Raw genomic sequence first — 18,751 nt, forward strand, 5'->3', positions numbered from 1 at the left:
CTCTTAAACCTATGATGAAGCTTTCTTTGTTTCCGTAGTACCTTTCGTACATGATTGTTATACCACGGTGGATCTTTCCCCTCGCTTTGGACCTTAGTCGGTACGAACTTATCTAAGGCGTACTGGACGATGTTTCTGAATTTTTTCCATTTTTGTTCCACATCCTCTTCCTCAGAAATGAACGTTTGATGGTGGTCACTCAGATATTCTGCGATTTGTGCCCTATCACTCTTGTTAAGCAAATATATTTTCCTTCCTTTCTTGGCATTTCTTATTACACTTGTAGTCATTGATGCAACCACTGACTTATGATCACTGATACCCTCTTCTACATTCACGGAGTCGAAAAGTTCCGGTCTATTTGTTGCTATGAGGTCTAAAACGTTAGCTTCACGAGTTGGTTCTCTAACTATCTGCTCGAAGTAATTCTCGGACAAGGCAGTCAGGATAATGTCGCAAGAGTCTCTGTCCCTGGCTCCAGTTCTGATTGTGTGACTATCCCATTCTATACCTGGTAGATTGAAGTCTCCCCCTATTACAATAGTATGATCACGAAACTTCTTCACGACGTTCTGCAGGTTCTCTCTGAGGCGCTCAACTACTACGGTTGCTGATGCAGGTGGTCTATAGAAGCATCCGACTATCATATCTGACCCACCTTTGATACTTAACTTAACCCAGATTATTTCACATTCGCATTCGCTAATAACTTCACTGGGTATTATTGAATTCTTTACTGCTATAAATACTCCTCCACCATTGGCGTTTATCCTATCCTTGCGGTATATATTCCATTCTGTGTCTAGGATTTCGTTACTGTTCACTTCCGGTTTTAACCAACTTTCCGTTCCTAATACTATATGCGCACTATTTCCTTCAATAAGAGATACTAATTCAGGAACCTTGCCCTGGATACTCCTGCAGTTTACCAATATTACGTTAACTTTTCCTGTTTTTGGTCTCTGAGGACGGACGTTCTTTATCAACGATGATAATGTCCTCTCTGGTAAGCCGTCAGGTATTTTATCGTTTCGCCCAAGGGGGGGTCCCTCTAACCTAAAAAACCCCCGTGTGCACGCCACACGTACTCTGCTACCCTAGTAGCTGCTTCCGGTGTGTAGTGCACGCCTGACCTGTCTAGGGGGGCCCTACAGTTCTCCACCCAATAACGGAGGTCTAAGTATACAAAAGCTATAAACGCAGGTTTGCCTTTCTTCAACCTATCTTCTAAGATAAGTCATAATGTCAGTACTGCCTCTCATGTTCCACCATTTTTTTCGGACCCCAACTGATCTTCCATGAGGTAGGCTTCTACCAGTTTTTCTATTCTCCTGTAAATAACTCGTTTTAATATTTTGCAACCATAATTATTACATTTTTCTTGAACCCTGGGGGAAATTTTCCCTGCTCATATACACTGCAGCACTAAGTTGGAATAGTGTAGTCGTAGCTGGCTCTCCCAGGGATATCAGTAGTACAGAGGGAATATTGTCTACTCCAAACGGCATAGCTTACGCCTCTCGATTAGCTCCTACGGGGCCGCCAAGTTTTACAATCTCATCCGACTGAAGGACCACTGCCAACAGCCTCGCATGCCCTCTCACCGTGAAACTCTGTGGAAATGACCACGATGGCTAAGGCGGTAGTCAGCAGACTGGACTTGCATTCAAAAGGGCGATGGTTCAAATTCCCGCCCAGCCATCCCGATTTAGGTTTTCCGTGGTTTCCTTTAATCGCTTGAGGCAAGCGCCGGAGTGGTTACTTCCAAAAGTCACGGCCGGTTTCCCTTCTCATTTTTCCGCTAATTCGAACTTGTGAGCCGTCTTTAATGTCCTAGTCGTCGACGGAATGTTAAACCCTCATCTTTCTCACACGCTACTGAGAGGTTCGAAATTAGTGTAGGACATTGTCGCAAAGTCTCTGACCCAATACCTTTCAGCCCCTTGGTGGCCCAATAGTGGAGGTGAAATTTTCCTGCACCATCAGGATTCGAACCGGCTACCTCAGGGGCGCGCGAAACGTGCCAGGTCGCTGACGCTGATAGAAGGGTGTAAATTACTGTCTACTGCAAGGTTAAGTATCTATTTCTGTACACTGTAGCGTTCCCACAGACTGACGATGCAAGAATCCGTCACAGCCAGTATTTGGGCTGCAAAGAGACAAGAGGTAGTGGCTACCTTATAGTTGCTGATCAGCTGATCTCAGCTCTAGTGTTCTGGATTTTATTCCGAACCTGTCCATTTTGTCTCCCACCGTGAGGGCACGTGGAACTGACGATGGTGATCCGTCCGCTAGAAAAGGTCATTAACCTCGGCGGCCCCCTGATGCTATTCGAGAGGAGTAGGGTAGAATCCAGCATCAGCTTTCACCCTGTACCTTCCCTCTATGCGTGACAGCACAAACACACCACCAGATTGTACAAGTGTTATCACAGTCATCCACACGAGACAGATTTAGTGTTGACATTCCACAACAGATCCAAGGTAGGTAACGGAAAACCACCTCCTCTAGAACGTTTCCCAGAACAGAGGCTGGGTGAAGACATGCGAACTTACGTTTGCTTTCCACACTACTTCTATATCTTTCCTTCGTTTAGTTAGTCACGTAATACACTCCTGGAAATGGAAAAAAGAACACATTGACACCGGTGTGTCAGACCCACCATACTTGCTCCGGACACTGCGAGAGGGCTGTACAAGCAATGATCACACGCACGGCACAGCGGACACACCAGGAACCGCGGTGTTGGCCGTCGAATGGCGCTAGCTGCGCAGCATTTGTGCACCGCCGCCGTCAGTGTCAGCCAGTTTGCCGTGGCCTACGGAGCTCCATCGCAGTCTTTAACACTGGTAGCATGCCGCGAGAGCGTGGACGTGAACTGTATGTGCAGTTGACGGACTTTGAGCGAGGGCGTATAGTGGGCATGCGGGAGGCCGGGTGGACGTACCGCCGAATTGCTCAACACGTGGAGCGTGAGGTCTCCACAGTACATCGATGTTGTCGCCAGTGGTCGGCGGAAGGTGCACGTGCCCGTCGACCTGGGACCGGACCGCAGCGACGCACGGATGCACGCCAAGACCGTAGGATCCTACGCGGTGCCGTAGGGGACCGCACCGCCACTTCCCAGCAAATTAGGGACACTGTTGCTCCTGGGGTATCGGCGAGGACCATTCGCAACCGTCTCCATGAAGCTGGGCTACGGTCCCACACACCGTTAGGCCGTCTTCCGCTCACGCCCCAACATCGTGCAGCCCGCCTCCAGTGGTGTCGCGACAGGCGTGAATGGAGGGACGAATGGAGACGTGTCGTCTTCAGCGATGAGAGTCGCTTCTGCCTTGGTGCCAATGATGGTCGTATGCGTGTTTGGCGCCGCGCAGGTGAGCGCCACAATCAGGACTGCATACGACCGAGGCACACAGGCCCAACACCCGGCATCATGGTGTGGGGAGCGATCTCCTACACTGGCCGTACACCACTGGTGATCATCGAGGGGACACTGAATAGTGCACGGTACATCCAAACCGTCATCGAACCCATCGTTCTACCATTCCTAGACCGGCAAGGGAACTTGCTGTTCCAACAGGACAATGCACGTCCGCATCTATCCCGTGCCACCCAACGTGCTCTAGAAGGTGTAAGTCAACTACCCTGGCCAGCAAGATCTCCGGATCTGTCCCCCATTGAGCATGTTTGGGACTGGATGAAGCGTCGTCTCACGCGGTCTGCACGTCCAGCACGAACGCTGGTCCAACTGAGGCGCCAGGTGGAAATGGCATGGCAAGCCGTTCCACAGGACTACATCCAGCATCTCTACGATCGTCTCCATGGGAGAATAGCAGCCTGCATTGCTGCGAAAGGTGGATATACACTGTACTAGTGCCGACATTGTGCATGCTCTGTTGCCTGTGTCTATGTGCCTGTGGTTCTGTCAGTGTGATCATGTGATGTATCTGACCCCAGGAATGTGTCAATAAAGTTTCCCCTTCCTGGGACAATGAATTCACGGTGTTCTTATTTCAATTTCCAGGAGTGTATTTTCTGAATGACTGCCAGACGATAAGCTGATGTTGGAGTGGCATAACGACAAGGAAACTCACTAATAATATGCAAACAGAATAAAATGATTGCCTGTTTATTTAGTAGTAAAGATTAGTGAAAATTTAATTTTAATTTGCAACCAGGGTCTCTATATCACCAGGTTTCCTCCATTTCATAAGTGAGTTCAAATTAGTGCCAAAATGGTTGCCTAAAAGAAGCCAAAGCTGATTTACATTCCATTTCTAATCCAACTGCTCCTTTGCTGTCTCCAGTAGCCTCACCGTCAGCAACGAGTTAAACTTACCTTTTGCTCCGTAGTTTTTAGCCTGTTTTACACGTTAACATAGCAGAATACGTTGTGTTTCCAACAATACTGCTCCATTCTTATATTCACATATATGATTGTTGCTGTCTTTTAGCTTCCACATAAAACGGCAATTTTGCCTCGAAGTAAAGAGTAGGACTGCCCACCTCAATTACTATCTTTAAGATTTGGCATCCAATAACGTTGCCTAAAGCTGCCTAATAGGGAAAGAGCGTACAGCGTCTCGCTTTTTCTTTCCTTTCATCCTTTTCGCCGTGATTGTCCAGTGCTTCCACATTCAGCCACCGCTGGCCTCATGAGACTAAGTGGACTTCATTTCATATCAAATCGTCCAATCTGGGACTGTTGAGTCACGGGTGCGGAGGAGAATGCAAATCAGAATGAAGGTAATAGTCTGAACGATTGGTGGCGTGTGTAATAGGCAAACAGCGACCTTGAGTCTCCCAGAATGGTTCCTTCAAGGATACCATGCATGACCTATTCCGTTACATACCCATACACAAATAAAAGCTAGATCTCAGCCGACCGGATCTTATTATTATTATTCAGTATAAGGGTAATAAATGATGAAATGATGGATGTGGTGGTGGCGATGATGTGAAGAGGAAGAAGGACAAGGCGGACGAGGAAGAGGAGCAAGAAAAATGTGTCTGTACCTTTCTTTACTCTGTTGTTATTGTTGCTGTTGTGGTCTTAAGTCCTAAGACTGGTTTGATGCAGCTCTCCATGCTACTCTATCCTGTGCAAGCTTCTTTATCTCCCAGTACCTACTGCAACCTACATCCTTCTGAATCTGTTTAGTGTATTCATCTCTTGGTCTCCCTCTACGATTTTTACCCTCCACGCTGCCCTCCAATACTAAATTGGTGATCCCTTGATGTCCTACCAACCGATCCCTTCTTCTAGTCAAGTTGTGCCACAAATACCTCTTCTCTCCAATTCTATTCAATACCTCCTCATTAGTTATGTGATCTACCCATCTAATCTTCAGCATTCTTCTGTAGCACCACATTTCGAAACCTTCTATTCTCTTCTTGTCCAAACTAGTTATCGTCCAAGTTTCACTTCCATACATGGCTACACTCCATACAAATACTTTCAGAAACGACTTCCTGACACATAAAGCTATACTCGATGTTAACAAATTTCTCTTCTTCAGAAACGCTTCCCTTGCCATTGCAAGTCTACATTTTATATCCTCTCTACTTCGACCATTATCAGTTATTTTGGTCCCCAAATAGCAAAACTCCTTTACTGCTTTAAGGTCTCATTTCCTAATCTAATTCCCTCAGCGTCACCCGACTTAATTCGACTACATTCCGATATCCTCGTGTTGCTTTTGTTGATGTTCATCTTATACCCTCCTTTCAAGACCATGTCCATTCCGTTCAACTGGTCTTCCAAGTCCTTTGCTGTCTCTGACAGAATTACAATATCATCGGCGAACCTCAAAGTTTTTATTTCTTCTCCATGGATTTTAATACCTACTCCGAATTTGTCTTTTGTTTCCTTTACTGCTTGCTCAATATATAGATTGAATAACACCGCCGGGAGAGGCTACAACCCTGTCTCACTCATTTCCCAACCACTGCTTCCCTTTCATGCCCCTTGAGTCTTATAACTGCCATCTGGCTTCTGTACAAATTGTAAATAGCCTTTCGCTCCCTGTATTTTACCCCTGCCACCTTCAGAATTTGAAAGAGAGTATTCCAGTTAACGTTGTCAAAAGCTTTCTGTAAGTCTAAAAATGCTAGAAACGTAGGTTTGACTTTCTTTAATCTATCTTCTAAGATAAGTCGTAGGGTCAGTATTGCCTCACGTGTTCCAATATTTCTACGGAATCCAAACTGATCTTCGCCGAGGTCGGCTTCAACCAGTTTTACCATTCGTCTGTAAAGAATTTGTGTTATTATTTTGCAGCTGTGACTTATTAAACTGATAGTTCGGTAATTTTCACGTCTGTCAACACCTGCTTTCTTTGGGATCGGAATTATTATATTCTTCTTGAAGTCAGAGTATTTCGCCTGTCTCATACAACTCGCTCAGCAGATGGTAAGAGTTTTGTCAGGACTGGCTCTGCCAAGGCTGTCAGTAGTTCTAATGGAATGTTGTCTACTCCCGGGCCCTTTTTTCGACTCAGGTGTTTACTCTAACGGTTCTAAATTCAGAACTTGCAAAATTTCAGCAAGGAGCTGTGTTTTTAGGAGAGGTTTATGTAGATTATTGGGTCGGACGATATGTTCTCGTTAGAGACGGTCATGCTAAAACATCTCTTACGATCGATTTATGGAACTGAGTCCAATTTAGGAAATGGCTGTAAGTTATTACATGCTTCAGACGTACCTGGGTTGCGCAATGGCGGGCTAGCCTAGTGTGGCCCCTCAGTGCTGTAGTCTGTGTGCAGTGGGCGTGTATGCTCCTAACGTACTTTTTGTGACGGCGTTTCCCTTGCAGCACGCGGACGACCACCCGCGGCCGGAGTTCCGTGCTCGTAGCACGTCGGTGCACGCGCCGCCCACGCAGCAGCAGCAGCAGCAGCTACACCAGCGCCGCCAGGACGCACTCGGCCAGCCCCCACAGCTGATGCGCTTCGGCTCCGAGCCCGACCTGCGCATGCGAGACGGCCAGCCCTCCAGGAACAGGCTCAACAAGTAAGTCGGCCACTACCAGAGCCTTCTTGTCCAGCAGTACTTTTTCCGATCTAAGCACAATCGATTACTTGCAACTTATCGCACTGTCATTCATATTTCTAGTTTCGTGACTCTGGTGCATCCTTAGACGAAACTGTTAGATTTTCAGACTTTAGTTTGTAATATTTACGTTATACAGGGTGTTACAAAAAGATACGGCCAAACTTTCAGGAAACATTCCTCACGCACAAAGAAAGAAAATATGTTATGTGGACATGTGTCCGCAAACGCTTACTTTCCACGTTAGAGCTCATTTTATTACTTCTCTTCAAATCACATTAATCATGGAATGGAAACACACAGCAACAGAACGTACCAGGGTGACTTCAAACACTTAGTTACAGGAAATGTTCAAAATGTCCTCCGTTAGCGAGGATACATGCATCCACCCTCCGTCGCATGGAATCCCTGATGCGTTGATGCAGCCCTGGAGAATGGCGTATTGTATCACAGCCGTCCAGAAGTGTACCCGTGGAGGCCAATCAGCTGCTGATAGTGCCTGCACACGCTGTACATGGTACGGAAACAACTGGTTCTCCCGTAGCACTCTCCATACAGTGACGTGGTCAACGTTACCTTGTACAGCAGCAACTTCTCTGACGCTGACATTAGGGTTATCGTCAACTGCACGAAGAATTGCCTCGTCCATTGCAGGTGTCCCCGTCGTTCTAGGTCTTTCCCAGTCGCGAGTCATAGGCTGGAATGTTCCGTGCTCCCTAAGACGCCGATCAATTGCTTCGAACGTCTTCCTGTCGGGACACCTTCGTTCTGGAAATCTGTCTCGATACAAACGTACCGCGCCACGGCTATTGCCCCGTGCTAATCCGTACATCACATGGGCATCTGCCAACTCCGCATTTGTAAACATTGCACTGACTGCAAAACCACGTTCGTGATGAACACTAACCTGTTGATGCTACGTACTGATGTGCTTGATGCTAGTACTGTAGAGCAATGAGTCGCATGTCAACACAAGCACCGAAGTCAACATTACTTTCCTTCAATTGGACCATCTGGCGGTGAATCGAGGAAGTACAGTACATACTGACGAAACTAAAATGAGCTCTAACATGGAAATTAAGCGTTTCCGAACACATGTCCACATAACATCTTTTCTTTATTTGTGTGTGAGGAATGTTTCCTGAAAGTTTGGCAGTACATTTTTGTAACACTCTGTATATCCATAGTAGTACAATGTTGCAGCAGCTTTTATACAGGCTGAAAAGTATTTAAACCGACAAACTCAAACTCTGGGAGGTTGTAGGGGACATCAAAACAAGTATTTTTCCCTAATGTCATTTTTTCCTATGAGCAGTATTTAAAAAGTGGTAGAGGAAGATGTCCCTGGCGGCAAATTAATTAAACCAACAAACACTTTTCCATTTTTTTATGATCAAGAGACAACACATTAACACAACCCAATTTCAATTACAGTAGATTTTCAAAAATTCCTCCATTGACACGTAAACAAAGGTTACACCGTCGGATCACGTTCTGTCTGGCACGGGCAAAAACCCCAGGAATATCGTGAATTGTTCCTGCTGCTGCTACTATCTGGGCAACCAGATCCTCTTCTGATGCAACAGGAGTTGCGTAAACAAGGTTGCGCATCTCTCCCACACAAAAAAGTCCAGAGGGGACATATCTGAGGATCGAGCAGTCCATGGTACAGGACCACCTCTGCCAATCCACGTTGTTAGTGAAATGGACTAACAATTGCTCTCGAATTCGTCTGATTCGTCCCCATGTTACTTGCAATTACACGAGTGCTGTTTGAAGAATTAAGCTCCACATGCTGCAAGACAGCTTCCTCAAATTGCAGCGTTCTTACTGTGCGACGGCGTCCCTGTCCAGGTTATGTGCTAAATGACCCGGTCTCACGCAGACGTTGGTACACAGCAGCAAACGTCGTTATGATGCAGCATACGGCGATTAGGATATTGTTGTTGATAAACCCGCTGTGCAGCTCGTCCGTTGTGGTGCGCTACGCAGTACGCACCAACCGTATCAGTGTACTCACTCCAGGTGTATCGCTCCACTAGTTAACAGAGACAATGCACTACTGCACTGGTGGACAGCGGTTGCCTACAACTGAAGATCGTAATACGCCCTCAAACAACTGAAGATCGTAATACGGCCTCTAACAACTGAAGAGCATAATACGGCCTCCACCGGTTTAAATAATCCTCATCGGAAAAAATGATATTAGGGAAAAATATTTGTTTTAATGTTCCCTACAACCTCCCAGAGTTTGTCGGTTTAAATACTTTTCACCCTGTATACCTACACAAGCAGTTACGTTTCTGACTTGTTGCTTATTGGCGCTCAGCTGGCTGTCTACGCACGACGTTCGTTTAGCAGTGGGTAAAAAAGGAGACCGTCGATTAAAGACCCCCCTTTCGGTAGGAGCAACAGCGAGTCAAGAAGTGACATCGGAGGCCTCTGCAGTGTGACAGCTACGTTTATACTCGTAGTTTTGGCCATTATTATGGCACCATTGCAGGAAAAAGGATGTGTTTACCATGTGTCAAAGTAATTCCGTCATTCACAACCAACTTTGCGGTATGAGGACTTTGATACGAACCTTCTAAAACCCCACATTTAAATCTTCTTTCCGCGTCACCAAAATAAGGAAATTAAATTGCTGAGGCAGCCAGGTACTTCAAAAACATGCAGCGTGAACTTCAGCGCACTCCGTGTTAAGACTTGGAAGATTAGAATGAGATGGGCGTGAAAAAAAATGATGGTAATAATAACGCTTTCCTTGCTAGTTTTATTAATGCGTCAGTATGATTTATCAGTAACAGCTTTGTCTGTACCTGTTCCTTTGGTTTTGTGCATCTTTCATTAATATTTTTCTTTTGTGCTTTTGTAAGTTACGCATTTTTGTACGTCTTTTTTTAGTGTATTAGTCCCAAAAGTCCGCCCCGATAGCTGAGTGGTCAGCGTCGCGATCTGTCACTCTAAGGGGTCCGGGTTCCATTCCCCGCTGGGTCGGAGATTTTCTCCGCTCAAGGACTGGGTGTTGTGTTTTTCTCATTATCATTTCACCATCATCAGTGGAAGGCAACGGGAAACCACCCCTGGAATCACTTCCCCAGACGCTCATGCGGTGGACCTCTCTGACGAGCCTTCCCCCATGACAAGACTTGCCGTAAGGCAGAACACAAAGTAAGTCCCAAAAAATGTCAGCAAAGAGTATATTTAGGAGCAGAATATGAAATTTGGACGTGTTTTAATCGCAAGAAAGAAGCAAGACAATGTTAGGGCAAAAGAGCAAAGCGACCAGATCGACGAGAACATGAGAATCTCAGAGCATATTCTGAGCTCAAGCATACTGAGGTATATCGAACAGGATGACTTCCTCCGTGGCAACCGACACAGATTCCGGAAACATCGATCATGTGAAACCCAACTCGCACTCTTATCACATGACATACTGAAAGCCTTGGATGAAGGCAGACAGGTAGATCCAGTATTTCTCGATTTCCGAGTACCACATGTATGCTTATTATCAAAAGTACGGACGTGACTGCTATCAACCGATATTTGTGACTGAATTGAGGAATTCTTCGATAGGGAGGACGCAGCAAGTTATCTAGGATGGGAAGTCATCGAAAGATGTAAAAGTAGCGTCAGGCGTGCTCCAGGGAAGTGTGCTGTGACTATTGTTGTTCGTGATATATATTAGTGAACTTGTGGACAATAGAAAAAAAAACTCAAACATTTCACAGATAATGCACTTATTTGTAATGAAGTACCGTCTGAAGTCAGATCTTGATAAGACTTCAAAGTGGTGCAAAGACTGGCAACATGCTTTAAATGATCACAAATGTAAAACTGTGAACTTCACAAAACATAAAACGTTGCATCCTATACCTGTAATATCAATGACTCACTGTTGGACTCTGTCAAATCTTACGAATACATGGGTGATAACACTTTGTATAGATATGAAATAGAATGATCACGTAGAGTCAATCGTGTATAAAGCAGATGGAAGACCTTAAAATGGCTCTGAGCACTATGGGACTTAACATCTGAGGTCATCAGTCCCCTAGACCTTAGAACTACTTAAACCTAACTAACCTAAGGAGACCACACACATCCATGCCCGAGGCAGGATTCGAACCTGCGACCGTAGAATGGAAGACCTTAGTTTATTATTAGGATACTGGGGAAATGCAATCCGTCTACAAAATAGATTGCTCAAGTGTGTGCGGCCCGCAGCAGATAACACTAGCATGGAATATCGGATGTATACAAAGAAGGCCAGCACGTATGGTCACAGCTTCGTTCGTCCCACGAGAGTGAGTCACAGAGGTGCTGAAGGAGCTGAGCTGGCACACGCCTGACGTAAACTATCCCGAGAAAGCCTACATGCAGGAGTGCTAGTTCTGCAAGGTTCGCAGGAGAGCTTCTGTAAAGTTTGGAAGGTAGGAGACGAGGTACTGGCAGAAGTAAAGCTGTGAGTACCGGGCGTGAGTCGTACTTCGGTAGCTCAGGTGGTAGAGCACTTGCCCGCGAAAGGCAAAGGTCTCGAGTTCGAGTCTCGGTCGGGCACACAGTTTTAATCTGCCAGGAAGTTTCAAATGCAGTGTTAATCATTAATAATGGCGAGAACCGACACGTGTGAAAGCTTTCGATAACGGAAGCAAAAAACTTACCACTAAACATGGGTCCACAAGGGAGACGTTTGCCAGACAATTGGAATTGTTTAAGTACTCCTCTAATTGGGGTCGAATTTCACCCATTAATTACTTTGACAAGAAACAGAATAGTACTTACGCGCGCTACATTTTACAATTTACTGTTCATCCATACTTTTAAATGAAGTTATTCACATTTGGATGTAATACAGCGCTCATCTATACAGTAACTGCGAATTCTTGCAAAAATCCTGGCATAATCTCGTAAATATCGACGTTCTTCAACGGCGACAGAAGGAGTGTAGTACGCTTCAAAAAAATGGTTCAAATGACTCTGAGCACTATGGGACTTAACATCTGTGGTCATCAGTCCCCTAGAACTTAGAACTCCGTAAACCTAACTAACCTAAGGACATAACACAGACTGCTACGGTCGCAGGTTCGAATCCTGCCTCGGGCATGGATGTGTGTGATGTCCTTAGGTTAGTTAGGTTTAAGTAGTTCTAAGTTCTAGGGGACTGATGACCTCAGATGTTGAGTCCCATAGTGCTCAGAGCCATTTGAACCATTTTGACATCACACACATCCATGCCCGGCGCAGGATTCGAACCTGCGACCGTAGCAGTCGCGCGGCTCCGGACTGAGCGCCTAGAACCGCATGACCACCGCGGCCGGCAGTACGCTTCACTTTGAGCTGACTGCAGACAGGAAAGTGCTCAGGACTGAAGTCGGCAGCTCGCCCGGTCCATCTTGCGCCGTGCTGGTTCATTACATGCCGCACAGGCATACCGAAACTTGTAATGCATTGAAGAATCGAACACCCATGTATAAAAAAAGTCTCTCTCTCTCTCTCTCTCTCTCTCTCTCTCTCTCTCTCTCTCTCTCTCTCTCTCTCCCCCTGCCTCCCTCCCTTCCTCCCTCCCCCTTTTCACACACATCACACACACAAAAAGTACTTGTAATAATAATAATAATAATAATAATGAAACATCCTCAACCTGCTCTCTCTCTCTCTCTCTCTCTCTCTCTCTCTCTCTCTCACACACACACACACACACACACACACACACACACACACACACACATGCACACACCTCTGAAAGATTCACAACTACTGCCAGGAACACCTTCAAATGTTCCACCATCAGCCATCTTGTTTTTACACCTTCAACTGTGTCCGCAGCTCGTGGTCTTGCGGTAGCATTCTCGCTTACAGCGTCTACAAAAATGCATCGATATAAATGGTGATTATGTCGAAAAATAGCTAAATGTTCAAGCTGTAAACTGATATAAACCATAGTAGAAATAAAGAGGTCTATGTACTTACAAAAAAATAGGAGACGTTGCTTTTGGGATTACCGTCGTACTTTAAGGTGTAAGTGGTTGCAGACGACAGACTGTGAAACAAAACAGTCACTGTAGAAACACAATACATCAGAAAAACCACACCATGTGGTAAAAAGGTACGAATTCATAATTTTTATGCCTTTTATCAAATATCTGTAATTACGATTTAAAAACTAATAGTTACATGTATCCAAAGAGAAAATAACATTCTTTATCTTCAACAGCCATAAAATAAAAGCCCACTGAAGATGCTGCAACTGCAATGAAACATGTCTGAGGTAAATAACAAAATTGTGTTTTGCTAAAGGTGGACCCTATCCAAAAACATACTCTACTGACCATTAAAATTGCTACACCATTAAGACGAAGAACTACAGACGCGAAATTTAACCGACAGGAAGAAGATGCTGTGATATGCAAATCATTAGCTTTTCAGAGCATTCACACAAGGTTGGCGCCGGTGGCGACACCTACAACGTGCAGACATGAGGAAAGTTTCCAACCGATTTCTCATACACAAACAGCAGTTGACCGGCGTTACCTGGTGAAACGTTGTTGTGATGCCTCGTGTTAGAAGGAAAATGCGTACCATCACGTTTCCGACTTTGATAAAGGTCGGATTGTAGCCTATCGCGATTGCGGTTTGTCGTATCGCGACACTGCTGCTCGCTTTGGTCGAGACCCAATGACTGTTAGCAGAATATGGAATCGGCGGGTTCAGGAGGGTAATATGGAACGCCGTGCTGGATCCCAACGGCCTCGTACCACTAGCAGTCGAGATGACAGGCATCTTACCCGCACGGCTATAACAGATCGTGCAGCCACGTCTCGATCCCTGAGTCAACAGATGGGGACGTTTGCAAGACAACAACCATCAGCACGAGGAGTTCGACCACGTTCGCAGCAGCATGGACTATCAGCTCTGAGTCCGTGGCTACGGTTACCCTTGACGCTGCATCACAGACAGCAGCGCCTGCGATGGTGTACTCAACGACGAACGTGGGTGCACGAATGGCAAAACGTCATTTTTTCGGGATGAATCCAGGTTCTGTTTGGAGCGTCATGATGGTCTCATCCGTGTTTGGCGACATCGCGGTGAACGCACATTGGAAGCGTGTATTCGTCATCGCCATACTGGCGTATCACCCGACGTGATGGTATGGGATGCCATTGGTTACACGTCTCGGTGACCTCTTGTTCGCAATGACGGCACTTTGAACAGTGGACGTTGCATTTCAGATGTGTTACGACCCGTGGCTCTACCCTTCATTCGATCCCCGCGAAACCCTATATTTCAGCAGGATAATGCATGACCGCATGTGGCAGGTCCTGTACGGGCCTTTCTGGATACAGAAAATGTTCGACTGCTGCCCTGGCCAGCACATTCTCCAGATCTCCCACCAATGGAAAACGTCCGGTCAATGGTGGCCGAGCAACTGACTCGTCACAATACGCCAGTCACTACGCTTGATGAACTGTGGTATCTAGTTGAAGCTGCGCGGGCAGCTGTACCTATACACGCAGTCCAAGCTCTGTTTGACTCAATGCCGAGGCGTATCAAGGGCGTTATTACGGCCAGAGGTGGTTGTTCTGGGTACTGATTTTTGAGGATATATGCACCAAATTGCGTGAAAATGGAATCACATGTCAGTTTTAGTATAATATATTTGTCCAATGAATACCCGTTTATCGTCTGCATTTCTTCTTGGTGTAGCAATCTGAATGGCCAGTAGTGTATGTATCAGCAGCGAAATGTTGCAGTGGCACATCTTGCGTGTAGGCCACGGGTGAGCTATAAGCTGGCGACTGTAGAGTGAAGTGCAGCAGGTTGTTGAGACGCGGCATGTGTGTGCGTGTTTGCCCCGCAGCAGCCGCGGCCGCAAGAAGTACCGCGCGCCGGCGCCGCCGCCCGCCGCCCCCGGCGACGCGGCCAGCTCCTCGCCGGACTCGGGCCGCTGGGAGGAGCCGCGCCGCATGCGGCTCTTTAAGACGCGCGCCGAGACGCGCCGCGCCGCCCCCGCGCGCCACGCGCAGCCGCCGGCCGAGCAGCCGCAGCAGACGCACCAGCAGCACCCGCCCCTCGCCCGCAGCCTCTCCTCGCCGGAATTCCAGGTACCGTACCTCGACTCGTCACTCACTCGTCTACTCGTCGTGCACAGCGCAACGTGTAGAAGACTCAGCGTCGTCACAAGCCACGCACTAGCAACGAGACCGACGACCGACGTTCAGCGCTCGGCACAAGTAATGCGACACGCACTGAGGTTTCCAGAATCAGATTTTCACTCTGCAGCTGAGTGTGCGTTGATATGAAACTTCCTGGCAGATTAAAACTGTGTGCCCGACCGAGACTCGAACTTTGCCTTTAGTGGCCAGGTGCTCTACCATCTGAGCTACCCAAGCGCGACTCACCCCCCGTCCTCACAGCTTTACTTCCGCCAGTACCACGTCCCCTATCTTCCAAACTTTACAGAAGAACTCCTGCGAACCTTGCTGGAATAGCACTTTTGAAAGAAACGATACTGCGGAGACATGGCTTAGCCACAGCATGGGGGACGTTTCCAGAATGAGATTTTCACTCTGCAGCGGAGTGTGCGCTGATATGAAACTTCCTGCCGGGTTAAAACTGTGTGCTGGACCGAGAATCGAACTCGGGACCTTTGACTTCGGCGGGCAAGTGCTCTACCAACTGAGCTGCCCAAGCACGACTCACGCCCCGTCTTCACAGCTTTACTTCTGCCAGTACCTCGTCTCCTACCTTCCAAACTTTACAGAAGCTCTCCTGCGAACCTGCACAACTAGCACTTCTGAAACAAAGGAAGTTTCATACCAGCGCACACTCCGCTGCAGAGTGAAAATCTCATTCTGGAAACATCCCCTAGGCTGTGGCTAAGCCATGTCTCTACAATATCGTTTCTTTCAGGAGTGCTATTTCTGCAACGTTCGCAGGAGAGCTTCTGTGAAGTTTGGGAGGTAGGAGACGAGATACTGGCGGAATTAAAGCTGTGAGGACGGAGCGTGAGTCGTGCTTAGGTAGCTCAGATGGTAGAGCACTTTCCCGCGAAAGGCAAAGGCCCCGAGTTCGAGTCTCGGTCGGGCACACAGTTTTAATCTGCCAGGAAGTTTCATATCAGCGCACATTCCGCTGCAGAGTGAAAATCTCATTCTGGAAACATCCCCTAGGCTGTGGCTAAGCCATGTTTCCGCAATATCCTATCGGGAGTGCTGAGTCGCAGGAGAGCTTCTGTAAAGTTTGGCAGGAAGGAGGCAAGGTACTGGCAGAAGTAAAGCTGTGAGGACGGGGCGTGAGTTGTGCTTCGGTAGCTCAGATGGTAGAGCACCTGCCCGTGAAAGGCAAAGGTCCCGAGTTCGAGTCAGGGTCCTGCACACAGTTTTAATCTGCCAGGAAGTTTCACACACTGACGTGACAGGAGTCGTGGGATACCTCCTAACATCGTGTCGGACCTGCTTTTGTTCAGCATAATGCAGCACCTCGACGTGGCGTGGACTCAACAACTCGTTGCAAGCCCACTGCAGAAATACTGACGCATGCTGCCGCCATAGCTGCCCATAATTGGGGGGGACGGGTTGTTGTGAGGAAGGAGACCAGACAGCGAGGTCATCGGTCTCATCGGATTAGGGAAGGACGGGGAAGGAAGTCGGCCGTGCCCTTTTGAAGGGAACCATCCCGGCATTTGCCTGGAGCGATTTAGGGAAATCACGGAAAACCTAAATCAAGATGGCCGGACGCGGGATTGAACCGTCGTCCTCCCGAATGCGAGTCCAGTATCTAACCACTGCGCCACCTCGCTCGGTCTGCCCATAATTGCGAAAGTGTTGCTAGTGTAGGATTTTGTGCACGAACTGCCTCTCGATTATGTACCATAAATGTTGATGACCTCTCAGTTGTGTACCACAAATGTTGATGGGTGGCCACATCATTCGTTCGAACTGCCCGGAATGTTCTTCGTTCAATAGCGAACGATTGTGTCCTGGTGACAACGCGAATCATTCTTATGGAGTGTGTAGTCCATGAATGGATGCAGATGGTTTCCAAGTTGTTGTTGTTATGGTCTTCAGTCCAGAGACTGGTTTCATGCAGCTCTCCATGGTACTCTATCCTGTGCAAGCTTCTTCATCTCCCAGTACCTACTGCAACCTACATCCTTCTGAATCTGCTTCGTGTATTCATCTCTTGGCCTCCCTCTACGATTTTTATCCTCCACGCTGCCCTCCAATACTAAATTGGTGATCCCTTGATGCCTCAGAACGCGTCCTTCTTTTAGTCAAGGTGTGCCACAAATTTCTCTTCTCCCTAATTCTGTTCAGTACCTCCTCATTAGTTATCTGATCTACCCATCTAATCATCAGCATTCTTCTGTAGCACCACATTTCGAAAGCTTCTATTCTCTTCTTGTCCGAACTATTTATCGTCCATGTTTCACTTCCATACATGGCCACACTCCATACAAATACTTTCAGAAACGACTTCCTGACACTTAAATCTATACTCGATGTTAACAAATTTCTCTTCTTCAGAAACGCTTTCCTTGCCATTGCCAGTCTACATTTTATATCCTCTCTACTTCTACCATCATCAGTTATTTTACTCCCCAAATAGCAAAACTCCTTTACTACTTTAAGTGTCTCATTTCCTAATCTAATTCCCGCAGCATCACCCGATTTAATTCGACTACATTCCATTATCCTTGTCTTGCTTTTGTTGGTGTTCATCTTATATCGTCCTTTCAAGACACTGTCCATTCCGTTCAGCTGCTCTTGCAACTCCTTTGCTGTCTCTGACAGAATTACGATGTCATCGGCGAACCTCAAGGTTTTTATTTCTTCTCCATGGATTTTAATTCCCACTCCGAATTTTTCTTTTGTGTCCTTTACTGCTAGCGCAATATACAGATTGAATAACATCGGGGATAGGCTACAACCCTGTCTCACTCTCTTCCCAACCACTGCTTCCCTTTCATGCTCCTCGACTCTTATAATTGCCATCTGGTTTCTGCACAAACTGTAAATAGCCTTTCGCTCGCTGTATTTTACCCCTGCCACCTTCAGATTTTGAAAGAGACTATTCCACTCAACATTGTGAAAAGGTTTCTCTAAGTTTACAAATGCTAAAACGTAGATTTCCTTTTCTTAATCTTTCTTGTAAGATAAGTCGTAGGGTCAGTATTGCCTCTCGTGTTCCAACACTTCTACGGTATCCAAACTGATTTTCCCCGAGGTCGGCTTCTTCCAGTTTTTCCTTTTCCTTTCGTCTGTAAAGAATTCGTGTTAGTATTTTGCAGCTGTGACTTATTAAACTGATAGTTCGGTAATTTTCACATCTGTCAACACCTGCTTTCTTTAGGATTGGAATTACATTATTATTATTATTATCTTTCTTGTCTCAGACGTTATGTCTGGTTAAAAATGGAAGGTGACGCGGACCTTGATCAAGTGTGACTTCCTTTTAACTGTACGGTATATGTTACATTGCATTTAGGAACTTTCGGGTAATTGAACAAGTGTCAATAATTACAGATTGCTGTAGTTGTATATATAAGTTTGGATGTAGCTGTATTGCATTGATGTACTGGAGGATATTGTGTGGTATGACTCCTGTAGTTGATAGTATAATTGGTATGATGTCAACTTTATCCTGATGCCACATGTCTTTGACTTCCTCAGCCAGTTGGATGTATTTTTCA

At 46.5% G+C, this 18,751-nt stretch overlaps 1 protein-coding gene across 1 annotated transcript in view; it reads left to right on the forward strand.

Annotated features, from left to right (window-relative positions):
• Window positions 1-18,751, forward strand: part of LOC124613089 — a gene marked incomplete at its 5' end in the record, with an annotated part of 146,726 nt that overhangs the window by 25,935 nt on the left and 102,040 nt on the right. Inside the window, 2 exons of the mRNA XM_047141677.1 lie at window positions 6,818-7,014; window positions 14,918-15,161. Coding sequence (XP_046997633.1) covers window positions 6,818-7,014; window positions 14,918-15,161 — 441 coding nt within the window. The remainder of the gene's footprint in view (window positions 1-6,817; window positions 7,015-14,917; window positions 15,162-18,751) is intronic.

The sequence above is a fragment of the Schistocerca americana genome, chromosome 4 (assembly GCF_021461395.2).
Source record: "Schistocerca americana isolate TAMUIC-IGC-003095 chromosome 4, iqSchAmer2.1, whole genome shotgun sequence".
Classification (NCBI taxonomy): domain Eukaryota; kingdom Metazoa; phylum Arthropoda; class Insecta; order Orthoptera; family Acrididae; genus Schistocerca; species Schistocerca americana.